At 41.1% G+C, this 26,425-nt stretch overlaps 1 protein-coding gene across 3 annotated transcripts in view; it reads right to left on the bottom strand.

Annotated features, from left to right (window-relative positions):
• sh3rf2 (SH3 domain containing ring finger 2) overlaps positions 1-21,317 on the bottom strand; it is a 22,962-nt gene extending 1,645 nt beyond the window's left edge. The window contains exons 1-9 of one of the 3 annotated variants that reach the window (XM_028589467.1): positions 21,091-21,317; positions 20,297-20,753; positions 15,458-15,748; positions 14,069-14,164; positions 13,162-13,248; positions 12,597-12,992; positions 2,290-2,408; positions 1,938-2,108; positions 1-136 (exon numbers count right to left, since the gene is read on the bottom strand). The exon at positions 1-136 is cut by the window's left edge and continues 139 nt beyond it. In XM_028589467.1, the coding sequence (XP_028445268.1) occupies positions 1-136; positions 1,938-2,108; positions 2,290-2,408; positions 12,597-12,992; positions 13,162-13,248; positions 14,069-14,164; positions 15,458-15,748; positions 20,297-20,686 (1,686 nt within the window). In that variant the 5' untranslated portion in view covers positions 20,687-20,753; positions 21,091-21,317. The remainder of the gene's footprint in view (positions 137-1,937; positions 2,109-2,289; positions 2,409-12,596; positions 12,993-13,161; positions 13,249-14,068; positions 14,165-15,457; positions 15,749-20,296; positions 20,754-21,090) is intronic. The other 2 variants (XM_028589466.1, XM_028589468.1) reach the window with 2 other exon arrangements.
• Positions 21,318-26,425: the final 5,108 nt, after the last annotated feature.

The following is a 26,425-nucleotide window of genomic DNA, read 5'->3' as shown; positions in this document are numbered from 1 at the left end:
CGCTCCATCAGAGTTTACCCTATCAAGAGCAAGGACCACAGCAGGATTCTTAGCAGCTGTGGGTTTCTTTCCAGCCACTGTGTTGTACTGTGTGGACCCATTAGCTGCTTTGGTCTCCAGAAGTCTGGCCGAGGTTCTGCAGTGAGGCAATGAGACACTTTAGTACATACTGAAGTACCTACTTAATATTAGGGCTGTAGCGATACACTAATCTCACAATACGATACGATACACGATATTCAGCTCACGATACGATATATACCACGATATTCAGCCAACGATACGATTCGATTTGATTTATTTCGATACACTTACATCATTTTCTGAAAGATTTAAAGCGGACCGAGTGATTTTGGTGACATCTTGTGAGTGTTCCATTTACTTGGATTTAATTAATTGAACTGAAAACATCAATTACACAATATATGTCTCTGACTGGACAGAGAGTCTATAGCAGGGATCATCAACTACATTTTTTTCAGAATTTTTCTAAGCACTCTGGCGGCCGAACTTTCAAATAAAGAAAATAAAATGAATTTATACCTAATACGCCTATTCTTGTTCGAAATTTTCACTTTCTTACTGAATTAATGCTACTATTTTTTAACATGTATTAGTGTGAGCAAACTCCTAAAAAACATGGAAACTCCATAATGATAACTCTTTAACTAGAAAAAGATCTCAGACTAGGAGGCAGTTCACTGAGGAGTGATGGTTAAAGTCTGTGATTATGGAAACATTATTGTAGTATGCAGCATCCTGATTGGTGGAAAATGCTTGCAGAAAGAAAGGCTGTTGTCAGGTATACATGAAAGCCTGTCAAAGAGTCTGAAGCAAAAAGTTGAAGTGGAAAAGCCAGAAGCCCAGCTTTAATGATGAATGGACTGATAAGCAGGCTATGCACTCCTCCTGTGAATTTGTCAAAATGTCCAGATTCCCGGCAACCTAAGATGAACAGTTAGACTACAAACCGACAGCTTTTGTTTTAGCTTGTTTGTAAAAATTCGCTATGTGCAGAGTAGAGCTGTGTTTGCGTAAAACAGCGCGGTGGACTGAGCAGATTGAAATATCGCTTTCTACATGTTTATGCCGGTCTACACAGGTTAGTGCATTGATAAGTATTGACTTTCTACTCACGAAGGTTTAATTGTAGCCTATTTACAGAAAAGAGACAAGCGTGAGTTCATCTGCCCCAGCGGCCGTTGGTAACTCTGTATCGTTCCCAGTCAGGTGCTGCGTGTTTTAACCTTTAACAAACACACATCTCGGCTCAGCAAAACGCACACACATCTCGGCTCAGCTGTGTGAGTGTTTTAACGCACACGCATCTCGGCTCATGCTGTGTGTGTGTTTTAACGGACACACATCTCGGCTCAGCCATGTGTGTGGAGCTAGGTCATCGCTGTAGAGAATCCCGGCATGTGAATAGAGATGTAAATACAGGGGGCTGGGTTTTTGCTCTGAATGCTTGAAATGATAAATAACAGAACACATTTTTTCCTCTTTACATTTTGTGAATTCATGATTATTCTGCGGGCCAGACTAAAAGCTTTGGCGGCGGGCCGCCAGTTGACGTTGGCTGCTCTACAGCGACACTAGCGGCTGGCTGACCAAATCGCTCTTCCTGCAACGTGAACGGGGGTAAACACGGGGGATTTGAATGGGACTTATGTATCAATACTCGCGGCATAAAAATCTATACTTTCTTGGTGGAAAAAATATCGATTTATATCGCAGAATCGATAAAATTGCTCAGCCTTACTTAATATCACTGTTAAGTTTCTACAAACCACACACCAGCCTCAGTGTTTTATTTCTGCTTTGTGATTCATTTAAATGTGTGCATGATGACATGTTGTCCTGCCCACACTAAATTACTGTCCAAATCCAAATGTCATTTAGCTCCCTTTCTGCAGTCAGGGATCACAGCCTCTCACCTGAGCACAGGCGTGATGTAGTTGCTGGGCAGAATGCCCACTTTGCCTGTTCTGAGCGATAACCCACGCAGCCAGCCTTCTTTGAACTTTCCGTACACTCCCACCATCTCTCCTTTCCTGAGCTCCAGCTCCTCAGGCCGTCGTGGTTTGTAGGAGTACAGGACGGCACACCTGAGGAGTCACACAGGGGGTTTGTATATGTTAGCCTACTACCACACTTTGTACAATATATATTATTGTGCTGCCTTTTTATGGGTATTTGAGTGCTTCTTGTGTCTTTTTCTATTCATATCTTGCACCTTCGATCTGACATTATCATATCATCAATATAATGTCGAAAACAGTGACTCACACACTGATGGAGAGCTGCTGTGTGGAGTTTTTGCTGTCTGCAGAGGCAGAGGACATTTGGGGGTTTACCAGAGCCATAGCAATGTTGGGTGGAGTCTCACTGGTCATCTTCTTCTCACTCTGTAATGGATGGAAATCATTATATGGAATGCAAATGGTGATGCACTTATTATTTAATTACCATTATTTAAGAATTTCTTGTATTTCTGTTTGCAAACACGCTTGCCTCAAATTTCCCCTTTAAATGGATACTTCACTGATTAGCATTAAGCTTTCTATCAGTAGAAACCCGGTAGTATTTTCGAATGACCGAGCTTCCCTCTCTCATGTCCCCCTAAGACTAAATTTCTCTGTATTGTGGGTCTGGAAAAAAGCCTCTGATGACGCAAAAATCGTTTTTGTCAAGAGGCTATGGCCTACAGCCAGCTAGTTCCACATGTTTTCAACCCGCCCATAGGGGGTGGGACTGTCACTACCGATGCAAGTCGAGTGTCAGCCATCTTGAAGCTGAGCTAAACAGGCTCTCTCTTTTCAGCAGCAAACTTTTACAACAATTATGTGCATTCAAACTACCGCACATGTGTACAGATCGGAGAATATGCAGGAAACTTTATTACAGACGGAATATTCAACACAATACGCGAGCTTCGCCTTCTACGGAGACCAGCACCTCAGCCTGCGGTGTCACTCGATGCCGCTAGCCGGGGAAGGGGACATCGAAAGCGGTGTGCGTGAAAGCGGAAACGCAGACCGAGGGCAGGAGTTCGAGCTAGGTGGAAAGCTAACGCTAGCCGGCCACCTGTCCCATCCATCCTGCTTGCAAGTGTCCGCTCATTCATCAACAAACTGGATTACATCCAACTTCAACGAAACTCCCAACGCGAGTTCAGAGACTGCTGTGTTTTTGTTTTTGTGGAAAAATGGCTGAACAACAGTGTACCGGACAGCCTGATCGCACAGAATTCCGTGAAATGATCACGAATTGTTAACAGCGCATTACGTGGTGGTGGTACGGAATGTGTGAAAAATGTAATGTAAAGTCAATAAGAAGATGACGTAGCATTAAGAGCGACTACGGTAGCGAGTAGTATGTAAGGCCTAAATTCCGCGTAAGGAGGTTGGCTGGGGTGGTGGATGGGTCAAACACAGGACTTTCACTTTCGTCCCACATGTCAAGTTTCCTAAAGTCGCTTTCTTCTTTTCCGTCCTGTTGTTCCCGTGTGTCACGGAACCGTAAGCCCACCCATGACCTTTTCCTGAACCCAACCGTCCTGTTCTTCCCACATGTCATGGAAACGTAAGCCCACCCATGATCTCTTCCTTAACTTAAGGGGCCATGTTTATTTAATGGAATTCTTCTGTAGGCCCATCACAGAATTTTCGGCGATCCGTGTTCATTTCACGTAATTCTTCCGTGGGCCCATCACGGAATGTTTTGTGATTCCGTGAAACTGCCACAGATTATAAGTTAAGGGGCTGTGTTCATTTCACGGAATTCTGTGAGATCGGGTTGGTACCAGACTCCGCTATCCAGCTACCAGGTCTGTTAGCCTTCCGAGCAGATGCTGCTCTGTCGGGTAAGACTTGTGGAGGTGGGCTGTGTTAACACGGACACGGACTGGTGCAGAAATGGGGTACTTTTATCCAACTACTGCTAACCGCTGGTCAAGTTTCCATCCATCCATCTTCGTCCGCTTATCCGGGGTCGGGTCACAGGGTCAGCAGTTCCAGCAAGGGACCCCAAAGTTCCCTTTCCCGAGCCACATTAACCAGCTCCAACTGTGGGATCCCGAGGCGTTCCCAGGCCAGGTTGGGGATATAATCCCTCCACCTAGTCCTGGGTCTTCCCCGAGGCCTACTCCCAGCTGGATGTTCCTGGAACACCTCCCTAGGGAGGCGCCCAGGGGGCATCCTTACCAGATGCCCAAACCACCTCAACTGGCTCCTTTTGACGCAAAGGAGCAGCGGCTCTACTCCGAGCTCCTCACGGATGACCACATCCACACCCCGACTACACCTCGATATCCTGTCCATAAATATTACAAACAGGATAGCCCTGGCAGAGGCCAACCCTCACCTGAAACGAGTCTGACTTACTGCCGAGAACCCGGACACAGCTCTCACTTTGGTCATACAGAGATTGGATGGCCCTGAGAAGGGAGCCCCTCACCTCATACTCCCGCAGCACCCCCCACAGTATCTCCCAAGGGACCCAGTCATGCCTTTTTCCAGATCCACAAAATACACGTAGACCGGTTGGGCATACTCCCAGGCTCCCTCCAGGATCCTTGCGAGAGTGAAGAGCTGGTCTGTTGTTCCACGACCAGGACGGAATCTGCATTGTTCCTCTTCAACCCGAGGTTCGACTATCGGCCGAACCCTCCTTTCCAGCACCTTCGAGTAGACTTTACCAGGGAGGCTGAGAAGTGTGATACCCCTGTAATTGGCACACACCCTCTGGTCCCCCTTTTTGAACAGGGGAACCACCCCTGTCTGCCACTCCTTAGGTACTGTCCCAAACTTCCACGCAATGTTGAAGAGGCATGGTCAAGTTTGTGACCGTTAAATGCCAACCATTCTACATTACACGCAAATTCACGGCTGTGTTTAGTGCTAATGCTACCAATGCGTTAGCTGAACTTTACAGAGCCTATAATGTGTGGGCACTAAATGTAGCCTGTTTCGTATGTCGTTTTTATATAATGTCGTTTTTATATATTTTAAATGTGTAACACCACTTGAGTCACGGTGAAACGTTGTTTTGTGTATATCAGTCCTTCCAGAAAAATGCGTGTTTTTTTTATTATGCGGCCACGTTTTCTTAAAAAATGCAATGGAATATGTGGGATATTTATGCAATTTTATGCAATGAAATTGCGGGAACTTGCAAAAATTGCAGGAACTTGCAAAAATTGTGGGAACTTGCAAAAACTGCAGTTTGATGAAAAAGAGAAAAAAAAGTGATTCCCCCAACACCCTGCTTTTTGATGATGTTCACATCGCGTAATTACTAGGGGTGTCCCCGACTAAGGATTTACACATTCGAATCAGAATTGTCAAATCTTTCTATAGTCGACTGATAGTCGAATCATCTGTGTGTGTGTGTGTGTGTGTGTGTGTGTGTGTGTGTGTGTGTGAATGGGTTGGGAGGGGCACGACACTAGTCAGCAGGAGGGTAACATGTAAACCGCAGGTACTACTACTACTACTACTACTACTACTACTACTAGATGAACTGCTGTCGTCAGTCTGATACTGTGGGTGGATCTATAAAAAAGACTAACATATTTTAAGTCCCAACATATGATATTGCTATTCGTAAATTAAAAGCGCCATTATATATGAAAGAGTGAAACGTCTTTATTGGTAATAAACTTACCCGTTTTAAGTGGAAAGCCATGTTTGTTGTTGACGAGTGGTAGGACATGAGCTGTTGGCACAACTTGCATTTTACTTTTTTTGGATCATCTTTTACCATTTGAAAGTGCATCCACACTTTAGATTTTCTTTTTCCAAACATTGTTAAGTAATGTTAATCTCCTCGTCTGATGCTCCTCGTCTGTCGCGGATCAGGGAAAGTGAAACTTAAATCTCTCACAGGGGTGGTTGTATTTACACACACATACGTAATTTTCTTTTTATCGAACTCTTCTTTCTTTCTTTTCACGTTTTTTTTTACAGCATTATCATAATTAAAGGCTGTATATAACTTAATATAACCGTACAAAACCAGTAGTTCTGTGTGAAATTAGACATTGAGCACCCCCATATTGCCAAAATGGTATGATCCTCGTTTCATAATAACACCCGCGAAGATTCGACTGTGAGATTGGTGGTCAAATCAGGCTCCGCAGATCGATGCATCGAATCTTCGACTATTCGGGGTCACCCCTAGTAATTACGTCATTTCATAACGTTCCCATGACAACAGGGGGAAATGGCTGCTCTTGTGTGAAGTAAACGCAACATTTTTCAACTTTCTGCTAAGATATATGTGACTTTGCAATATTTTGCGCGGAATTCTGCAATTTATGCGACGAAAGTGCGGTGTATTTGAAAAAATGCAGCCCCCGCATAAATATGTAGACTTGATATGTAGGCTGATTATTGAATTATGCAATCGCATAATCGTGTTTTTCTGGAGGGACTGGTATATGGTTGAAATGACAATAAAACACACTTGAGTTGACTTGACTACCTCACTGTCTATGTCTGTAACCGGTAGGCGTGGCTTGGGAGTGGACTCGTAGGAAAGCGAAGCTAGTGCATTCTAGGAGTTGTTGTCTTTCATCCACATGACGCAAAAATACATTTTCTGGCTTTTCTCGGTCTAGAAGGCACCAACTTCTAAAAATAAATAAATTTCTACTACATAAATGAACCAATTTATACAATATATATTAATCTTTCCAGCGGTGAAATATACCTTTAAGGGACAAATAGAAAAAAAGTATTTTATATTAAATAATTTGGCACAGCCATGCTTTGAATGCTAATCTCAACATGATAACATGCTTATAATGCTAGCATGTGTAGGTTTAGCAGGTATGTTTCCCATGATCACTGTCTTACTTTTACCAAAATGAATGGCAATCCATTCAATAGTTGTAAAGAACTTTTACTAAAGCCTAAATTGTCAAACTGCTTGGGGCGCTAGCAGAAAAGTCAGGGGATCAGTAAAGTCATTAGCATTCAGCATCTCATAGTTGAGATATTTCAGTCTCGACCAAAGTGGTGTAGTGACCAGAGATGTCTGTACTGAAAAGACAGTAACTTCAAAAGATATTCACTTGATTTATTTAACGCAGACTGCTGAAGCCTCATACTAACTTCAGATAAACTTTGGAATATATTTCTGCACGTTACCAGGATTGTGGATTTTTTTTTCCCCAATCAGGAAAGAAAAATGTAATGGCCAGTATGAAAGGGAGGAATGATTACAGCAAGCAAAAACTATTTCAAAAGGAAATATGTGTATTGTTTTAAGACAAAAAGTAAAACATCATTTCATTTTCATCTTTTAAAGGTTAAAATGGCATGAAAATTTCACTTTATGAGGTTTTTTAACATTAATATGTGTTCCCCCAGCCTGCCTATGGTCCCCCAGTGGCTTGAAATGGTGATAGGTGTAAACCAAGCCCTGGGTATCCTGGTCTGCCTTTAAGAAAATGAAAGCTCAGATGGACTGATCTGGAATCTTGCTCCTTATGAGGTCATAAGGAGCAAGGTTACCTCCCCTTTCTCTGCTTTGCCCGCCCAGAGAATTTAGCCCAGTCTGTGAATCAGTGACTAGCAGGGGAGTGACACTGAGGTGTGTCTCACAACTGTTAACATCACAGTATGAAACTTAATCCCTAATTACTTAATTGTCAAACTGAAATGGGTCTTTTAGTGAGATCTTCATTATTTACTTTGTATATTCTCCTCTGTTCAAACACACCCCACATACATCATGTTTTCTTATATTGTTACAGAGAGGCAGAGATAACTTTACCCCTGCCTCTTATCTCCACAGTGACGTCTACAGAGTGTTGCTGCTATTTATAGCACTACCACTCAACCTATGCTTAAAGCATTAATGGTGGCCAGTAGGCCCAAGGTTCACTCTATACAGCATGTGCCTGGATCCTGCAGCTATGCCACCATTAAGCTGCAATGCATTCACTATATCTCAAATAAGCACAAAAGAAGTGCTAATTAAGGGGCAGCCATTGCTATAAGCACAGCCTCACTTGTCAAAGGCAGTGCTATGAGGCAGAAGTAAAGCCAGATAAAGTTAGAACAGGAGAGTGAATGGATGAGCCTTACTGCCATGTAAAGTTGTTTTGTCTGTGTCCTTTGTGACTTTCATATGACATTTACACTAAAAGCAACTTCCTGTCCTTGCTGTGATTTCTCTGTCACGTTTTTTCGAGGGGAATGCATAAAGGCAGAAGCACCAGGATGGACATGCAGAAAGGAGCAGACATCTAAATGTGCAATTAAGCAATATCTTTTATCAGCAAAGCACGGTCATCTTCTTACATTGTTGTGTAATGCAACAAGAAAAAAAGCCCAACAACTATTTTGTTTACGCATTAAATGATTTACTTCTTTTCATAACTCTGTGTCCTTTTTCTATTCTTGGTTTGTGTTTTATGAGATACTGCTTCAGTTATGCTGCAGTCACGCAATGGACAGGTGCAGTGACCCAGCAGTGGCGGTGGCTATATTTACGTGGAGAGACTAATTCCGCTTTTGTTCATGCAGTGAATAAAGTCTTATTTTGTGTAAATGGTTGACATGCTCTTGCAGCCAGAATCACTGCTGCCATAAATAAACCAACAGAATATTAATTTATCACATCATATTCATATACAATATCATATTTTATTTTATTTTCACTGTGTAACTAGTGTTACTTAAAGGGGTTGTATCTTTTGAAGCCTTTTCTTGGCTTCTTACTTCCCCTGCACAATGTTTTTACTTTGTATCAAGCCTCATTGTTTTTTTTGTTTTTTTTTAAAAATGTGCTAATATACTAAATTAACTAAACGTAATTAATGTCCACCTTTTGGTGTCCTCCTGCCAGCAGAACGGTCAACCAGCAACCTTTCACCCCACATAACTAAAGTAGGGTGGGTTAATGAGAGGACTTCATAGTTATGCTAGATATGTTATTTGTATTTATTGTTTATTTTATAATGTCTAACATATTTATTTAATTTTGAACCTTTTGAGTCTCTGTAGATTTTGGTCATGCCAACTGATTGGCTGATGCACTGAAAGACCGTCAGCTGATGCCAGGTTCCTTAGTTATCATTTTAAGAACATAATTCCCCCTGCATATCCAAAAAAAAATATTTCTGTATACAGAGTCCAAACTCTGTATACAGAAATATAAAAAGGTCTAGTTTTCAATGTTGCCCCCATTAGCAAAAAAGTAAAACACCCTATAGTATCAGAAATCTTAACGTCGTATCACAAAGACAGAGACAGCAATATTTACTTTTGAAAGCAGTGGATGAAAAATCCCCAAATCCCACCCAAAAAAGATAAGCAGATATATTTGTAAAACTCAACACTAGCTCACAATGTGAAAGTGTAAAATTAAGACAAAAGTTTACTTTGCGAATGTAAATAAAATGTGGTTTTGGACACAAAAGATAGCCAATACTGTTTCTGTGAGATGGACACAAAGTGAAAATTTGCCAGAATCAATTACTGACGTAAAGGCCCTGCACAGCCACAGACACAGGTGTTTCTTTAATTGACTGCTGACAAGTGGTCGAAAATGCCTCTAAACCTTTGACCAGGTCCTCTAAACTGTTTTAGGTGGCACCAATCTCTATTTCTCTGCACTGGCTCATTGGTCATTGTTTCACATTTGTCACTTTTTTTTGTATTGTGAAGCATTTTATGGTGTTCTGCACTTGAGAGGTGCTATATAAATACATAAAAAAAAAACTACTTACTTACTAATCAAATATCAAGATGATTGCTGAATTATTTTCTGTCCATCAACTAATAGTTTGTTCAACTCATAATTTCAGGTTGATTCTAGCCAATTGACAGGCTTCAAGGGGAACTAACTACAAATAAGCTTTCTGTAATGTCTCCATCCACACGTTTTTATCCAAATTAAGTGATATTGAATGAAAAAAGCCTTATGGAAACTGTAAAATGCAATTGAATTTCATGAATATCAACTCAAAGGAAATACGTTCGGTCTCATCGGATTTTATCTTGCTCGATATACGGCTTATGCGATAAACGCTGATGGAAACATTATTTGCAGAATAAATTAATGAATTGTGATTAAGTTTTAGGTAATTTTATGGTTGCAACCCGCCACAAAACGAAGAAGTATTTCCGCTCTGTTTGCACACATGACAGGTGTCAACAAAGACAGATTTAAGTGGACGAACGAGGAGACAAGAGACTTTTTGAATTTAATTTACGAGCAAAATATAACGGCTATTTTAGATAGCAACAATCTAAGAAATGCCATAATTTATCAGGAACTCGCGAAGGAAATGACCAACAAAGGTTACGACAAGCCGTGGGATGTCCTCCGGAGTAAATGGAAGGCGCTCAAACAGCGATACATGTCTCAAAAAAGAGAGTTGTCTCCAGCGGTGCCGGAGTGAAAATAAAAGGCAAGTTCCACCTTTTTGATGAGCTGGATCAGAACCTCGGCGAAAGGCCCATCGTAGCTTCCTTGGCTTCTTATATTAACAACTACTTTTGTCTAGCAAAACTTTGTTCGCAAATGTTTGCTTGAAAGTTGTGCGATTCAGTGGGAAAATGAATGGAAACACCTTAAAATGTCTCAAATCAATTCGATATACCAATTTAATCGCAAAACAGCATGTGACGTCACTACGCACAGGTTTTTATTCGCTTTAAAGCTGTTGGATGGAAACACACTTTCACCAGCTTTATTCAAATTAGTTTTTTTACCGAACTTCAGATAATTCCATTGACAAGTGGATGGAAACTTAGCTAATGACATCAGGTGTTTTGGTGTACCAAATATAATGTGGAATCGAACTTTTCTATGTTGCAATTGAAGATGTTTTGGCTTTTGGTTTGTATCCTTTCTTAATATTTCTCTTACATAACCATGCCAATATTCAAACTAAAACACATCTTATCCTCCACAGTCAGTGGGAAGAAGCATCTCTCTGTGAAACAGTGTAGCCAGAGGAGAGAGTTGATGGGATGCAGAACTAAGAATAGCATGTGCTGGCTTGGTCAGTAGAAAGCTCAGACCCGGCTTTAGGGACAGAGCCCTCCACTCCTTTAAAAAGGGTGCGTGGCTTGTCTGCTATTACTGGCCCACTGATATAAGAGTGAGTGTTACCTGCTTAGTGAAGAGGAAGGAGTTTGAAGGCAGGGGAGAGAGGGGTCTGTTATGTAACTTCACCAGTGACTCATCATCATCAGCATGAGAGAGATAAGCAGACACACTGAGGGACTCTCCAAACCTCCCACTCTCTTCATCTATCCCTCATTTTTCCTCCTCCTAGTTTCTACTTCTTGTGTTTAGCCTTTTTCCAGTTTGTTTCTCTTCCCAGTTCTATGTCATCTTTTTTTTTCAGGATTTCCTCTCACATTTTCCTCGTTCTGTGTTATCTCTTCCCTTTTCCTGCTTTTTTTATCTTGTTCTCAAGTCGCCACCAACTCCCTTACGCTCCCGGTTTTTCTCCAACCTGCATGAGGTTTAGCATTTATATGCTCTGACATGTATAATTGCAGGGTAGAGCTGTGAAATTCAAACTGGATAGAAGGAAATCATCATCTCAGAGGGCAGGGTTACATAGTAAACCTTGCAGAGGCTTTTATGTTAGCACTGCACTCAGACTGTAGCTGGCTATGACTTTATACAGTATTCACAGTATCGTATAACATTGTTTCTAATGTAAATGAATGGCAATGTGTCCGACTGCAAACATAAAAAAGTTAATATGAAATATATCCATGAAAACGTGCTGCCATGCAATACAGACTGTATAAAATATGCAGCGGGTATCATGTTGGTGGCACGAAAAGAGTGGGTTAGTAATTCATCCTGATAGCTTGAGAACAAAATGTTCCTTTATTATAATCAGAGGTTTAATTCATCTATGAAAAAGGCAGCCCTGAAAGAGCCTCAAGAAACACTGAAAAAAAATCTTTTTTGAGACTTTGTCACACACACTCTTCTTGTGAGTAATATAGACGACATGATAGCAGTAAAGGCTCCGTTTTTCATTAGCATTGTGCTTCCTATTCCTATAAGTTAATAGAATGAGCTTTTAGACATAATAAGACAATTACACAACTTCCCTCAAGTACTATATTTCCCTGAGCTGAAGAAAGACAAAGGACACACACCCTGTTCGACTTCTATTTATCTATGAGGGGAAACCCTGGCTTATATCCCAGGACTCTTGATTAAAGACCTTTCAAAGTTTCTGTCCACTCACCTCCAGTCCTCACTCCTTTCATATCTAGCCCTTTTCCACATCTGTTTTGTCTTAATGGAAGCCACTTAATCATGTAGCAGCCTGCATAAGGGCAATGCATCTTTCTCATTCATTCCTGAAGCTTAGTGTCATGGTTCCCTGAGGACAACTTGATCCCATAGTGCTTTAAATGAATAAATCTATAACCTCACAGAAAACCCTTTTGCCAACCACATGCTTTCTGTTAAAACAAATCACTGCAAACAAAACCAAGCCAAATACCATTTAGCTCAAAGACAATGAGCAATCTGATAAAACTAAGAAGCTTCTCAAATCACTATAGCATGCATAAAGGCAGATATGTTGGCATATGACTCACCTGTAACAGGTGTCTGTGTGTAGTGTCAGAGTGGCGTCTAATTCGCTGAGAGTTTACTCTAGATGGATGAGAGTGGCCCCGGGCAGCAAGAGACACAGAGCGGTGGTGTGGCTGACCCTGACGGTTGAAGCTGTTGAAAGTGCTGATATTGGTTGTCTCTCCTTTGGTAGTTGGATAAAAGTTGATGCTGCTGGCTGCGGGCTGTTTCCGCTGGTTGGAGAGGGGCAAAGCATTGATCATGGGTGTCTTTGCTGGGACTTGAAGGACTCTGTAATGGGTGGTCCTATTGGATACGTCAGTGGTCTTGTCTTTGCCCCCACTCCCAGTCCGTGTCAATTCTGAGTCACTCTTCCTCCGATTCTTTCCCTCTAGCAGTTTGGCAGCCACTGGGTTTGGCTGAAAGAGATGAACACATTAAGAGAAACCACAGTGAGAATCCTAACACAGAGAATAGTCAATCCTCAGTCAACTCTCTCCTACCTGCTACTAGCGCCTGTGAACCTCTGCTCCTGCTGATCAGCGAAACGGCTGTCTAAATACACCCACTTATCACTACGCTACTCACCCCTACAACTTGTTGGACAGGCAGGCAGGCAGGAGCATAAGTATCATCCAATAAGCTAGGAAGGGTTGACTGGTGCTGAGAGAGATGCTGCACAGACAGGCAGACAGACAGACATGGCAAGGTTAATGCTTTCACTCCCCACAGTGATGTGCTGTTATGTCACCCAAGCAGGGAAAGCATTACTGTGTTCTCACGCCTGGCTGCACAACACGAGAAGAGAAGTCTCAGAGAGAGGAGAGGGGAGGAGAAAAGAGGAGGATGAAAGAATGGAGTACAGACGTAGAAAAAGATGAAGAGCACAACTGAGGCGGGGCTTTAGGAGAAGAAATGGGTGGACAGGAGACGAAAGGAGGGGGAGAGGACTAATAGGAGTGGAAGAAAAACAAAATATTAGAAAAAAACTAAAGCAAAACAGATGACAAGTGAGGGAAGTAAACAAGAACTGAATGAGGCACCAAATTAACCCCACTGTAGGAACAAATACAATTTCCCCCGGCACGGATGAAGTTAATTCCTGGAGGCAGAAAGTACAGCGGAAAACAAATGACAGTCAGGTAGCTAAGCAAGCGCTGCCAACCTGAGTAAGCCACATAGTCACACACTAATGAGCAGCTGCAGACACAGCACGGCTTTACAGATTAGCTCTCTGCCTCAGCACTTTGCAGCGCAGGAGTGACATTTATGGATGAATCAAAGATTTGAATGAAAGTCAAGGTAGCACCCTGGCAGTGACCTGGAATTAATGGCATCCAGCGATGACATCTATGGTTTAATTCATTACAAGAGCTACACCATCAGACCAAAGTGCCAAACAGCAGGTGTCAACCTTGATCACGCTGAAAAGGCCACGACCCACATTCAAACAATGATGGAAGGATAAAGAAACTGAGTGCTAAGAAGAACTCACCTCTGTAAACTGCAGAGGGAAAATTCCAACTTTCTCACCAAGCTTGGCTTCAATCCAGTGTTCATCCACCCGTCGGATGACAGTAAGGATGTCTCCCTGTAAACCAGAAATAACTGACTTAGAGAAAGTGTTAAAAATGTGAGAGGCAAAAGAAAAAAAAACAGGATGCCAGGTGCTTATAACAGAGTGTGCTCGCCCTGGAGACTGAGCACTCAGCTCAGAAACTCTCCGAGCTCTAAATTTCTCGGGCAGCATGTGACATCAACTGTCTTTGTGTCTGCCGGCCCAGTCCTTTCTGCGGCCAGCCTCGCTCTCAAAACCATTTAACCGTCTGCATTAAAACTGGGAAAAAAAGCTAAGCTGAGCGTGTGCTTTAATGGAGAGCACACAAGTACTGAGGCCCTTATATAACTGCCTCAGAAATCTTTCAGGGTTAGTAACAACCACTGCAGCAGAGGTCTGAGCCTCCAGCTCCACAAGTCTCTCAAAGCAGTGAAAAGAACAAAAAGCATTGATATTAACCAGGGAAATCTAGCTAATTTTAGAATCCATGAAACTGTAGAAAGTAAATATTTTAGAGCCGCAAAGATTAGTCATTTTAAAGCTGAAATGGCAAAACCTTTCTGTTTCCAGTTTCGCACATTTTCTTACACTGTACAGAGAATATTTCCAGGTCTTGGACCATTGACAACAATCAGCTAATGGTTTAGCAGAGGTAGTTAGCCACCCAGACCCTTACACATCCCATCTTAAGGGGATAGTTTCCTTCCTTGATCTATGGGTTATCTTTTGTTTATGATTAACATTTTTATTTTATTTATTTTAACAAAACATACAATACCCCCCATCATCACCACCCATCCAGAAAAAAAAAAAAAAAAAAGATGATACATTAACAACTACAATATTCAAGAAGCTCTGTGTTATTTTTATGTGGACAGTGGGTTTGAACGCCAGACATCTAGCAGATCTGGGCAGACCTCCCCTACACTGCTAGGTGGTGGGCTCCATGAACTGGCGCCACAAAGGGAGGCCAAACACTGTACATGTAAACACACTGCCCACACTGCCATGACATAGAGCTGGATTATTTCAGCAAAATACCTCTTTAAGATCAATTTAGTTAGTAGATGATGGCCTAAACAGCACCACTCATTACATACAGTATAATTAAGGTGAAATAGCACATTTGCTCTTTTATCCTGAAGGTTAATGCATTATTATTCCCTGAAGGTTAAAGTTAAGTGTAATCATTATTTTGTGTGCGTTAATTAAAAAGTAGAAAACCCTGCGAGTATTTTAAAGATCAAGTATACACAGAAACTACTGAACACCATGAAAGTAAGAACGTTTTCCTGCTCTGTAAAGTCAGTAGTTTGAGAGTCAGACCTTGAGGAAGCTGAGACAATATTTACTGTCTTCCAGATTCCTCTCTTCGGGGTTAAAGTCATGCAGCGCCCTGCAGAGAGCTGGAGGTTGGGACTGCTGGAGGGGCTGTGGCATCTGGCTGACGGCCTGCAGCGTACTGGCAGTGACGGATGCACTGCTACTCTCACCGGTGTTTCCGTGGTTCCAGCTCTCATCCACTTTGTGTTTTGGGGTGATCCCGTTACCTGGCGCGAGGACCGGCTCTTCTGACGAATCACCTCGTTGGTTTCGCATGAAAGCTCTGAGAGCAAGCTGAAGAACAGACAAAAAACATCACATATCACCTACTGGATGTTCAAATGAAGTGGTGAATTTATTTAACATGATGATATACATTTATGAAGATGGTGACATCAATAAAGATGTTGGGGGTGTAAAGGCCCTCTAGTCTGCACTCTCTTTGGAAGATAAAAAATATTGTGAGTTGCAAATCACACACACTTTTACTTCTTGCTTTTGTACTGCAGCTGTCCCTTACAAAGGATGCATATAATTGGGACACACTACTTCTTCAAAACATTGCACCTTGAACTTTGGCCCTTTTGCACATATATGTTGCGCAAAGGATTCTGGGTCAGAATGGCCAGAAAAGCATGCTGGCTTGCCTACTGCATCCGACCGGATGCAGTAGGACATCCTTGACATTTCTGGCATACTAAATTTTACATACTATATATTGGGACAAACTAAATATTGTTCTGGCAAACTAAATAGTAAGGTAGTATGGGTATTGAAACGCAGTTTATGTCTTGCCAATACAACTGCATTTTCAGGAGGTGAAAGGTGATGCTATTTATTTTGTCTTTTACTTTAACTGTGACTTTGCTGCAGTCATTGTCTAAAATGAGAGACAAAAGGCTAAAATATCTGTGAAATGCTGCGGTCCAGACACACGTTACAGGCTCTCAGCTGGTGTGTCTCATACAGTTCAACACATGCTGGTTTTAGTTTTCAGGACATTTATTAACAAGAGTGCGGGCTGACAAACCTCTGCATACAGATTTTGTGCTGAACAGACACACAAACCCCAATTCCAATGAAGTTGGGACGTTGTGTAAAACGTAAATAAAAACAGAATACAATGATTTGCGAATCCTTTTCAACCTATATTCAATTGAATACACTACATAGACAAGATATTTAATGTTTAAACTGATAAACTTTATTGTTTTTTTGCAAATATTCAGTTATTTTGAATTTGATGCCTGCAACACGTTCCAAAAAAGGTGGGACAGGGGCAACAAAAGACTAGGAAAGTTGAGGAATGCTCAAAAAACACCTGTTTGGAACATTCCACAAGTGAACAGGTTAATTGGATTCAGGTGAGTGTCAGGATTGGCTATAAAAAGAGCTTCCCCAAAAGGCTCAGTCGTTCACATCCAAAGATGGGGCGAGGTTTACCACTTTGTGAACAACTGCGTGAGCAAATAGTCCAACAGTTGAAGAACGTTTTTCTCAATGTACAATTGCAAGGAATTTAGGGATTTCGTCATCTACAGTCCATATTATCATCAAAAGATCCAGAGAATCTGGAGAAATCTCTGCACGTAAGCGGCAAGGCCGAAAACCAACATTGAATGCCCGTGACCTTTGATCCCTCAGATGGCACTGCATTCAAAACCGACATCATTATGTAAAGGATGTTACCACGTGGGCTCAGGAACACTTTGGAAAACCATTGTCAGTTAACACAGTTTGTCGCTACATCTACAAGTGCAAGTAAAAACTCTACCATGCAAAGCGAAAGCAATATATCAACAACACCCAGAAACACCACCGGCTTCTCTGGGCTCCAAACTCATCTGAGGTGGATTGATGCAAAGTGTGCTGTGGTCTGACGAGTCCACATTTCAAATTGTTTTTGGAAATCAAGGATGCCATGTCCTCTGGGCCAAAGAGGAAAAGGACCATCCTGATTGTTATCAGTGCAAAGTTCAGTTTTTTCAGTTACACCGAGAGACACTAAATTATTTCTTGAAAATGTAATAAAGAACATTTTATAACTTTTCACAAAATGAATTGTAATTCTTTTGCTCCCTAGATTTCCACAGTCTTACATGTATTCTTTTTATATATATATATATATATATATATATATATATATATATATATATATATATATATATATATTTGTTTTGGGCTTTGCCCTTTATTTTGAAAGTGGATAGACCAAAAAGGGGGAGAGAGATGGGGGATGACACGCAGCAAAGGGCAGCAGGTAGGATTCGAACCCCGCGCCACTGCTGGAATCAGCCAACATGGACAAACACTCTTACTGGGTGAGCTAGAGGTCACTCCCACAGTCTTGCATGTTAACTGAAGATGCAGATAAGTGTTTTCAAAGAATTATGCATACTGCTTTATATAATTAGAAAAGGGTGATAACGCCGATTTAAAAAAACAAAAACACCTACATCCATAAATTTTTCCTTCTTAGTGTTAGGCCAAGCTTACTTTTTATCAGGTTCCTCCTCGTAAATGTATCTAAAGACCACATGTTGTTGCTTTTGAGATAAGCACAGTGAAATGAACTGTTGTGATACCTGGCCTTAGTGAAAGCATGATGGTGGAGGACATTACAGTATACTACATTGTTTTGCACTGGATGTTTCTGAAGTACGCGTTTAAACTGCAGAATGATCACAAACTCACCCTCATGAACTTGGCTGCACTTTTTAAACTGTGGCTGAACTCAAGCTACGGATTACAAGTAAACTCTTAAATGCTCTGAGCAGTTGATGCACAGGAATAGAGAAGACGGTTTCTGTGTTTCTCACCACCTCAGAGAATAAAACATCAGCATCAAATGAAAACTGCATAATGATTTACTGACTGTGTAGTACCTTTATGATCCTCAGATCTCTGTTGGGTTTAAATTAAATGACAGTGCAGGATGTTTTGCACAGACCTGCTTTATACAGATAAATGAATTTTAAAAATGCACCAAAAAAGTCTTATTTTATCATTATCCATACAGACCTTAAGTTTTCTGACAATAATACATCTGTAAAATAGTATTATTGTTTATTACTAAACAACAATAATACGCATTGGGCATGGTGTGATTCCGTTTAAGTTATCAAATCATAGTTTTCTAGACTGGCTGAAGTTAATGACAGACACAGCCTCATTTAAAGATCTTATTGCAAGACTGAATGATCGTAGGGGTAAATTCTACCAGGTCTGGTCTCATTTCCTGCATTTTATTCAATTTGAACTGACTAGTGCCCCATAATTAATATTATTATCAAGCCTAATTCGATCTCAGCCAAAACCCCCCCATCTTATTTTTACTTTATTTTATTTTTTCCTATTTTATTGATTATTTAGGTATATGTGTTTTAATTGTGAATTTTTGTTGCCCAGATTGCTGTAGAGTGTTTGTTTAGTGCCGTTACATGTTGATAAATGTGGTGTGTTTCTCACATGGAAAAACAATAAAAACTTGAATTATAAAAAAAGTTATCAAATCATTACTCCGATGACAAATAAATTGAAATCTATTAATCAGTGAGCGATCTGATACAATCTGTGAGTCCCTTATGTTATAGATGTTACAATTCGGTTTCTCTGGGTCTTTTGTTTTAGTCCTGTCTTCCTTTAGTTAACTTTTGATCTTTACAATTTTAATCTTTGTATGTAACACACTAATTTCTTCCAGTACATTTGTTTCGTCACATATGGAAAACCCCTAATGCATGGTCTTCCTACACCTATTGCCCTGTATAGTAGGTGTTTGACGTTATAATAGAGCTCTTCTCAGTTGGGTCGTGTCTGAGGAAAAGGAAAAGACTATTGTGGTTTTCTATGTTCTCTATGATGTGTCATGTGTTAAATGTGCCTGAAGAGTGATGATATACACTATTCATACAGGTTTGATTTGATCTCATCACTTTAGGTCCAGAGGAACACTAACTTACACTTCATCAGAGGAAACATTTTGGTAGGTCAGATCACACTCCAGCTCTTATGCACCATAATATCATACAGTGAACAATGCTGTTTAAGTTTGGTGAACACACAGCGGTGAGTAAGTAATTCAATAGGTCAGAGATGAGACACACGGTCTTATTACACAAAGTGCAAAGGAATAAATCAATGAGACATTATAGGGCTGGGCGAAAAGACAATAAATACCATGAGGAAATATACGTTTCTCAACCTTCAGAGATTTCACCACAATGTCTGAGCTCTCCCTTTAACATGCGTGAGATTACTAAGACATTGTGGGAAATGTTGCAAATCAATGAGCAGGATTGCTTAATGGCAATATTGGATTTTTCTTTTTTTTAATTACTTTTTGCATCAATGTAATAAAATACTTTGATTTGTCTGCTATTTAATTTACTGGATTAGCCAAAAACAGATATTCATATCTAGTGATGTCATCCATTAAAGGTTTCTCGATTGATTTTCCAGAAATTTCTCACTATAACAATATACAGTATATCAATATTGTGATGGAAGATTACTGTACACATATACATTGTGGGATACCCAAGGAGGCCATGTTTAAAATCCAAAGTAAGGAAGGATAAATGCATTCAAAATCAAAAAGAAAATATCGGGCTTTGAGAAATGGTCAGCATTCATGTAGGCCTACGGTTTGAATCACAATAGTTTTAATCCTTGTTTTAAATAGGCTTAACCAAGTCACAAACACTGGTATTTCACTGAGGCAGCAACTTATTCTTTGTTGTTGTTTGCTAAAAGTGTCACCCAAAGTAGAGACAAAGTTGTTTATATAATGTTATGTTTCTTATAGATATGCAAAGGATTAGGCCGGGCTTGTGCACTGACCTCATTGTGCCCTTGCTTCTCTCTGTGTTGACTCTCCTGCTGCTGCTGCTGCTGCTGCTGCTGCTGCTGCTGACCCTCCCTAACTCTCAAGCCTCCCCTGACCGAGGGTACTGCGTAACGGGCTGTCTGTCTGTCCCTGCTGGGCCCCTGGGAGCCCCGGAGCCCCTCCAGGAGTTGCACTAGCAGCAAGTTAGCAGGAAGCTCCTCCACCGTCCTGGCCGGTACAGGAGCGCGACACTCTGGGCAGAGCAGCTGGGAGTGCGCTGTCTCCTGCATCTGCAGGCAGGACATACAAAAAGTGTGCTGGCAGGGCAGCACCTTGGCTGACACATCCAGTGGCTCAAGACACAGAGGACATTCCAGCAAGGCACTTAGAGCCAGCTCCTCCATTTTAAAAGAGCCACCTCTCTTTGGGACTAGGGCTCCTGCTGCCTCTGACACACTGTAATCCACTATACTGAGAGAGAAAAGAATGAGAAGCTAGTTAATGTTAGAAGGTATTGTCAGAAATGTTACAGTGAATGAGTTACAACATTACTGAACAAAGTCGTCGTCAACTGTATAACAGTCAATCATACTGTAAGATACTAGCCTACCATAAAAAAATGGTTTGATAAGGTGAAAATACTAAGATAAGACGCTTTGTAGTAAACACTAGACGCTGCTTGCTTACAGGTGTTAGCACACCTGGCTGCACAGGTAAGACAGCAACAGGAACTATCCGCGACTATAGAAGACGAACTATTCCTATATTTGCCTCAATAACACAGAGTACAGAAACATTAAGTACTTACACATGTATGTGCTGACTGCCACAGTAATACGCCGCACAGTCCGGTTAGGAAATGCGTAACTTTTTCACCGCTGTCGCCATGACGCAGTGCGCTGAGGACGCCACAGTACGACGCAAGACAGGCGCGTGAGCTTTACATTCGCCGACACAATTTATGCCGACACGAATTCCACCTGGGGAAATTAGAGTTAGAAGAAGGTGTTAACGAGGTCTCAACCGCAACCAGACTGCTTCATCAGGAACTGTATCAAATTTCACTGTCATGTCCGACTCAGTTAACCCTTCACAGTTGATCAGCTCTTAAATTTACAATATCATTAACTTACATGACAGGAAAATTTGGCAATTTTGTGATAAAAAATATACATCAAGGTAACATAATTATAAAAATGTTATATATGTCAAGACAACAGTTTAGGAATTGCTAAATTAGCGTTTAAAATGGGATTAATTAAAAAGAAATATTACACGAAGTAGGCTAAAAAACTAAATTTTTCAGTTTTATAATTGTTTAGGGATATTTATATCTCCTTATTTCAATAATTGTTCTGTGAGTAGGCTACCACTTTTATTGATTAAAATGTGTGGAAAAAGGGGTGAAAAAGCAGAGCAGTGTTTACAGCACTGCCATGTGGCATGGTCTCCCTCTGCTGGTGCATTCACTGACCTGATGTGGACTGTGCCGGCACAGTCCACATCAGTTATGAGCAAAAGAAAATCAAATAAACCTAAAGCATTGGGGCATTGCGGTCATTACATATATTATTATTTGCTGGACATGGAAAGCAGTCACAGTTCTTGCTGAAGATGATAATGATGGTGCACTGGTTTTATCCATTTGTTTTTGTTATCATTGTTTGGATTTCATTTACACAGTCCCAAATCCCACATTCCCTTTCTGGCATCCCAAGACTAAATAATTCAACCATATTGGCTATGTACCGAAAGTTCAGGACATCTGTTTGAATTTTTTAAACAAGCATGAATCTTTGATTTCTTTCTTCACGTCAGCAGAACTCGGGGAATTCTAAAAATGTTCATACGGCTTTTAAAGAGAGAGTGAGAGCAACAGAGAGAGAGAGAAAGAGAGAGAGAGAGAGAGAGAGAGAGAGAGAGAGAGAGAGAAAGAGAGAGAGAGACTGAGAGAGAGGGAGAGGGAGAGAGAGAGAGAGAAAGAGAGAGACGGAGAGAGAGATAGAGAAAGAGAGAGAGAGACAGAGAGAGAGAGAGGGAGAGAGAGAGAGAGAGAGACGGAGAGAGAGAGAGGGAGAGAGAGAGAGACACACAGAGAGAGAGAGAGAGACACAGAGAGAGAGAGAGAGAGAGAGAGAGAGAGAGGGGAGATTAGCCATTACTTATTTAGTTCCTATCAATGTTGATACAGGCCTTTCCTCTTAAGCCTCTCACAGTTTAATGGCTCTGGCAGAGAAAAGGGGAGCCTAAACAGAACTTGATTTTAGTTCATGTCTGGGAAATGTTTTTTTCTGGATTGGAAGTTATATTATTGATGACTGTAGTGCTTCCATCTGTTAGTGATGGATCTTCTGTCATCCAATCAAAGATGCAGAGGAGGGATGTGCAGAGGACGTCAGCTCATATGTGCTTAACATCTTCCCACAGCCCCGACGGTCAGTCTGACCTCCACTGAGGAGCCTCCGATGTTGAGGGATGATGGTCTATGTTTGATGGTTCTGATACACAGTCTATGTGATGAAGAGGGAAGGGTCTCCCCAGGGATTGCTCTGAGCTCGGTTTGCTATCTCTCAGAATATCATGGCTCGTCACAAACTGCTTCTCCAGCTTTCATGTTTTATTGAAATAATCTGAGAGTGCTGCTAACTCATTGAATGTGATCTGTCTCAACATTGCCTTTCCCCCTTTTTCGTGTCTCTTTCCCCCTATGTATGGGGCTGTGTTTGCTCATTTGACTATATGCGCAGATTTGCTTTAAAGTGTATGAGGATGTGTTTCTGGAGTTTAATTTGAACAAGGTGTCAGTCAAAATGCATAATCCTTGTGCAGCACTTTGATGAGGATGAACCACAAAGTGAACAGCACTTTAGGTGCATCGAAAGCCACGTAATTAACTTCTCCCTTTCAGAGGGAACTAATCCTTCACCCAAAACTTTGTCGCTGTCATAGTTGCAGCAGTTCCCAGGTACTGATTAGGTGACTCATTATTGTTGTTTGTCTTTCTTTTCTGAAAGATGTGTTGAGCGTCAAATAAAGCCAACTTTCTCTCACAAAGTAGACAGGTGAGGTGGGGCCTTGTGTGTTTTTGTGTTTGGAGGAAACTCCAGTCAAACTGGTTCAACAGGAACATCTGCAGTTTACTGGATAATCGTGTGTGTGAATATACAGACGCCTGACCTTTTATGCAGGTAAGGTGTCCACTCCCATTGTCTGACAGACAAAGTCCAGCTGACAAAAGAGTGGTATGTTAATGGCCTGCAGTGTGTTGTCACTCAAGGTCAACTGTCTCAGGCGTGACTGGCTGAAAGCCTTTTAAATGTAATTTAGGACAAAAATGTATGCAGAGCAGCAGGCAGCCTCCACCAGATGCTGTCATTAACATCCATCCATAAAGCAACTTTGCGATTCTTCCACCCACAGTTTGTTCTGCCTGAGCCTCCTCTGCCAGCACATTGAAACTTATAAATATTTCATGTTTGATAAATAAATGAAACAACCTCTTTTCTTACTCCTGGGTAGCACACTAAGTTGCTTCCCCTACCTACATATGGAGGAGCTTATTATCACAGTTCTGACATTGTTTCAGTCATTTTCTGAATGAGGTTTGGCTCAGGGACATTTTCATTCATTTTTCAAATACACACCAGATGCATCCGTTCTGTACATTTAAGATTTCCTAAAGCATTTCATGAATTAAATATATTTATAAAATATATATTTTGTAACCATAACATTGTCTCCGTGTTTCTTTAGGAAAATAAATATGCTATTCTCTCATTTCTCTGCAGCCTACAAAATAAACTACATGCATTTCTCCTTTTCCTGAAGACACCAGTGACATCTTAGCCCATCATGTCATTGTGACCTCCTTTGACTGCACTCTCAGCCTGTCGTGTCCCTCCATACATTACTCCCATAGGACCTATACTATCTACAGCTGTCCTACTTGTCAGACTGCAGGCAGTGCACAGCAGCACTCATGTGACTTTATGCTAGACCTCATATTTGTGTTTGTGTGTAAAAGTAACTCAACTAAAAACACAACCTGAGGGAAGCAGTGCTGAGGGGTGGGCCCTCAGCTTTGAGCTGAAACACCTGAGCCAGTGTCAAGTTTAAGCTTTTCTGTTGCAGGAACAATAGTGCCGAAGTCTTTTGGTGTGCAAATGCTCTAGCAGCTGTTTGAGTTGGAGATGTGCATGAGGGAAACTAAAAATAGGAATGCACACCTCTGAGCCAGCTGCCTCTTCACTGCCTTTGGGACTGCCTTTGCGTCTCCCCTCTCTCCTCTTTCAGGCCTCTTGCTCTCCTCCCTCTCGCAGAGGGGCTGTAACCCCTCTCTCTCCTTTTTTTCTACTTTCTTAGTCCCTGAATCAGGCCTTGTGTCTCTGGCCAGTCTTGTGCTGGCATGAAAGACCTGCAACAGGACACTGCTTCCCCTCACTGGTCCATTATCTAACCTGATGGGAAACACTGTGGCGCAGTCCTAAAAATGTGAAGTCGCTCTCCCATGAGTCTTGCATCCAATTATTTGAGAAGCACACATAAGTTTATATTTATTCCAAATGAAGAAGATATGTTGGTAAAAAAAATGCATATTAATGTAAAAAAACGTGCGTTTGAAAGCCGGAGCCATATCTTTGTACTCTTTTCCTGCTTTATAATAGGAAGGCCCAATTTCAACAGACATCTGATATCTGACAATGGTCATTTTGGCATTGTCTATAAATATTGTTTTGGTACAAAGAAAAGACTAGTGTTGCCTGTGTAGCCAAAGGTTGAGCTTTGATCATCTGTTGTTCAAAAACTACTCACCATTGCCGCATTAAATTGGTGACATGTCCATCCCAACCATATCAATTTATATTCAATACCAACCTTTAAAAGTTAAAGTGCTTGCGTTTTGCAATATGCATGGCAAATACAGTGTGGTTCATATTAGGGGAATATTGTGGTTATGGCAAATTAAATATGGTTATGGTATGGTTAGGGTTAGCAACTACAACACTTGGTTAAGATGAAGGAAATATCTCTGATTAAATTCCAGTCTCCTTAATGCGACCAGATCCTTCCTTCCTTCCTCACTAAAGGGCACACTACCTCCTGCATTGGTACTGAATGTTGGCACTGGATGTACATTTTGAGGTGCAGAATTGTACAATGTGGACATCATTTGCTGTAGTATATATATATATATTTTCATAGGCACCAAATGTTTTTTAATCCTCGCTGAAAATAGTCCCCAGCAAATACACTTTTTTTTGTTTGAGTAACGTTTGCTAAAACCTACAATACCCAGCTGTTTAAGAAATTACACTTTCAAAATAATTAAAACTATACATGTGTGACCTATTTTCAAAGATTTATGTCAAGAGGAACAAATGGGCTTGGGACTGAGCAACACTCTTTGTTGGTGTTGTTTTTGTAGGTTGAACAACACACCAAAAAGCTTTTGTACTTGTAATTCTGCAAAGCATCAATTCAAAGGTGAAGCACCATTGCAGACAAAGATTCAAAAATCAAGCAGGCCTGTACGCATGTATGCTGCATGGCCTATGAATAAGGAAGTAGCCTCTTTTTATCGTCCGTCCAGACTCTGTGAGCAGGCAAATTCTCTTTCACAAAGTAAACACAGTAACATGATTATTATGGCCTGCTGTATGTGTGCGGATGATGAAAGTAATTCACATCTGAAATGACTGGCCAAGTTTATTTCACTCATCTCCTGTGGAACAAACCCCCTCAGTCACCCTTTGATGTGCGCCTATGTGTGTCTAATTCCCATTCAGTAGGCAGATACATGTGTCACACTGTTTGCTTAGTATCAATTTTGGAGAAAGACTGGGAGCATTCAAAATAAGTTATGCAACCTCTTCCTTTCTCTTTCTGCCTCGTCGTTATTCAAGCATGTCCATTACAAAAACACATCTGTGATACAGCACTCCAACTAAATTATTGCTCAGGACATTACCTGTTAGGCCAACCGACATTGGGTGATTGGAAAAATTATGCAAGAAAAGGTAAATATATATGTGAAAATATTATAATACTAGTTATCTGTCAGTCAAGCATCACTATCCTGTGACATTCTTCGATAGACAGTGGATGCGGTCATGGCAGTGATGAAAAGTGTGTCAGAAGTGATT

This window comes from Perca flavescens, chromosome 10 (genome assembly GCF_004354835.1).
Source record: "Perca flavescens isolate YP-PL-M2 chromosome 10, PFLA_1.0, whole genome shotgun sequence".
NCBI classification, from domain to species: Eukaryota; Metazoa; Chordata; class Actinopteri; order Perciformes; family Percidae; genus Perca; species Perca flavescens.
This window is presented reverse-complemented; position numbering and strand designations above follow the sequence as displayed.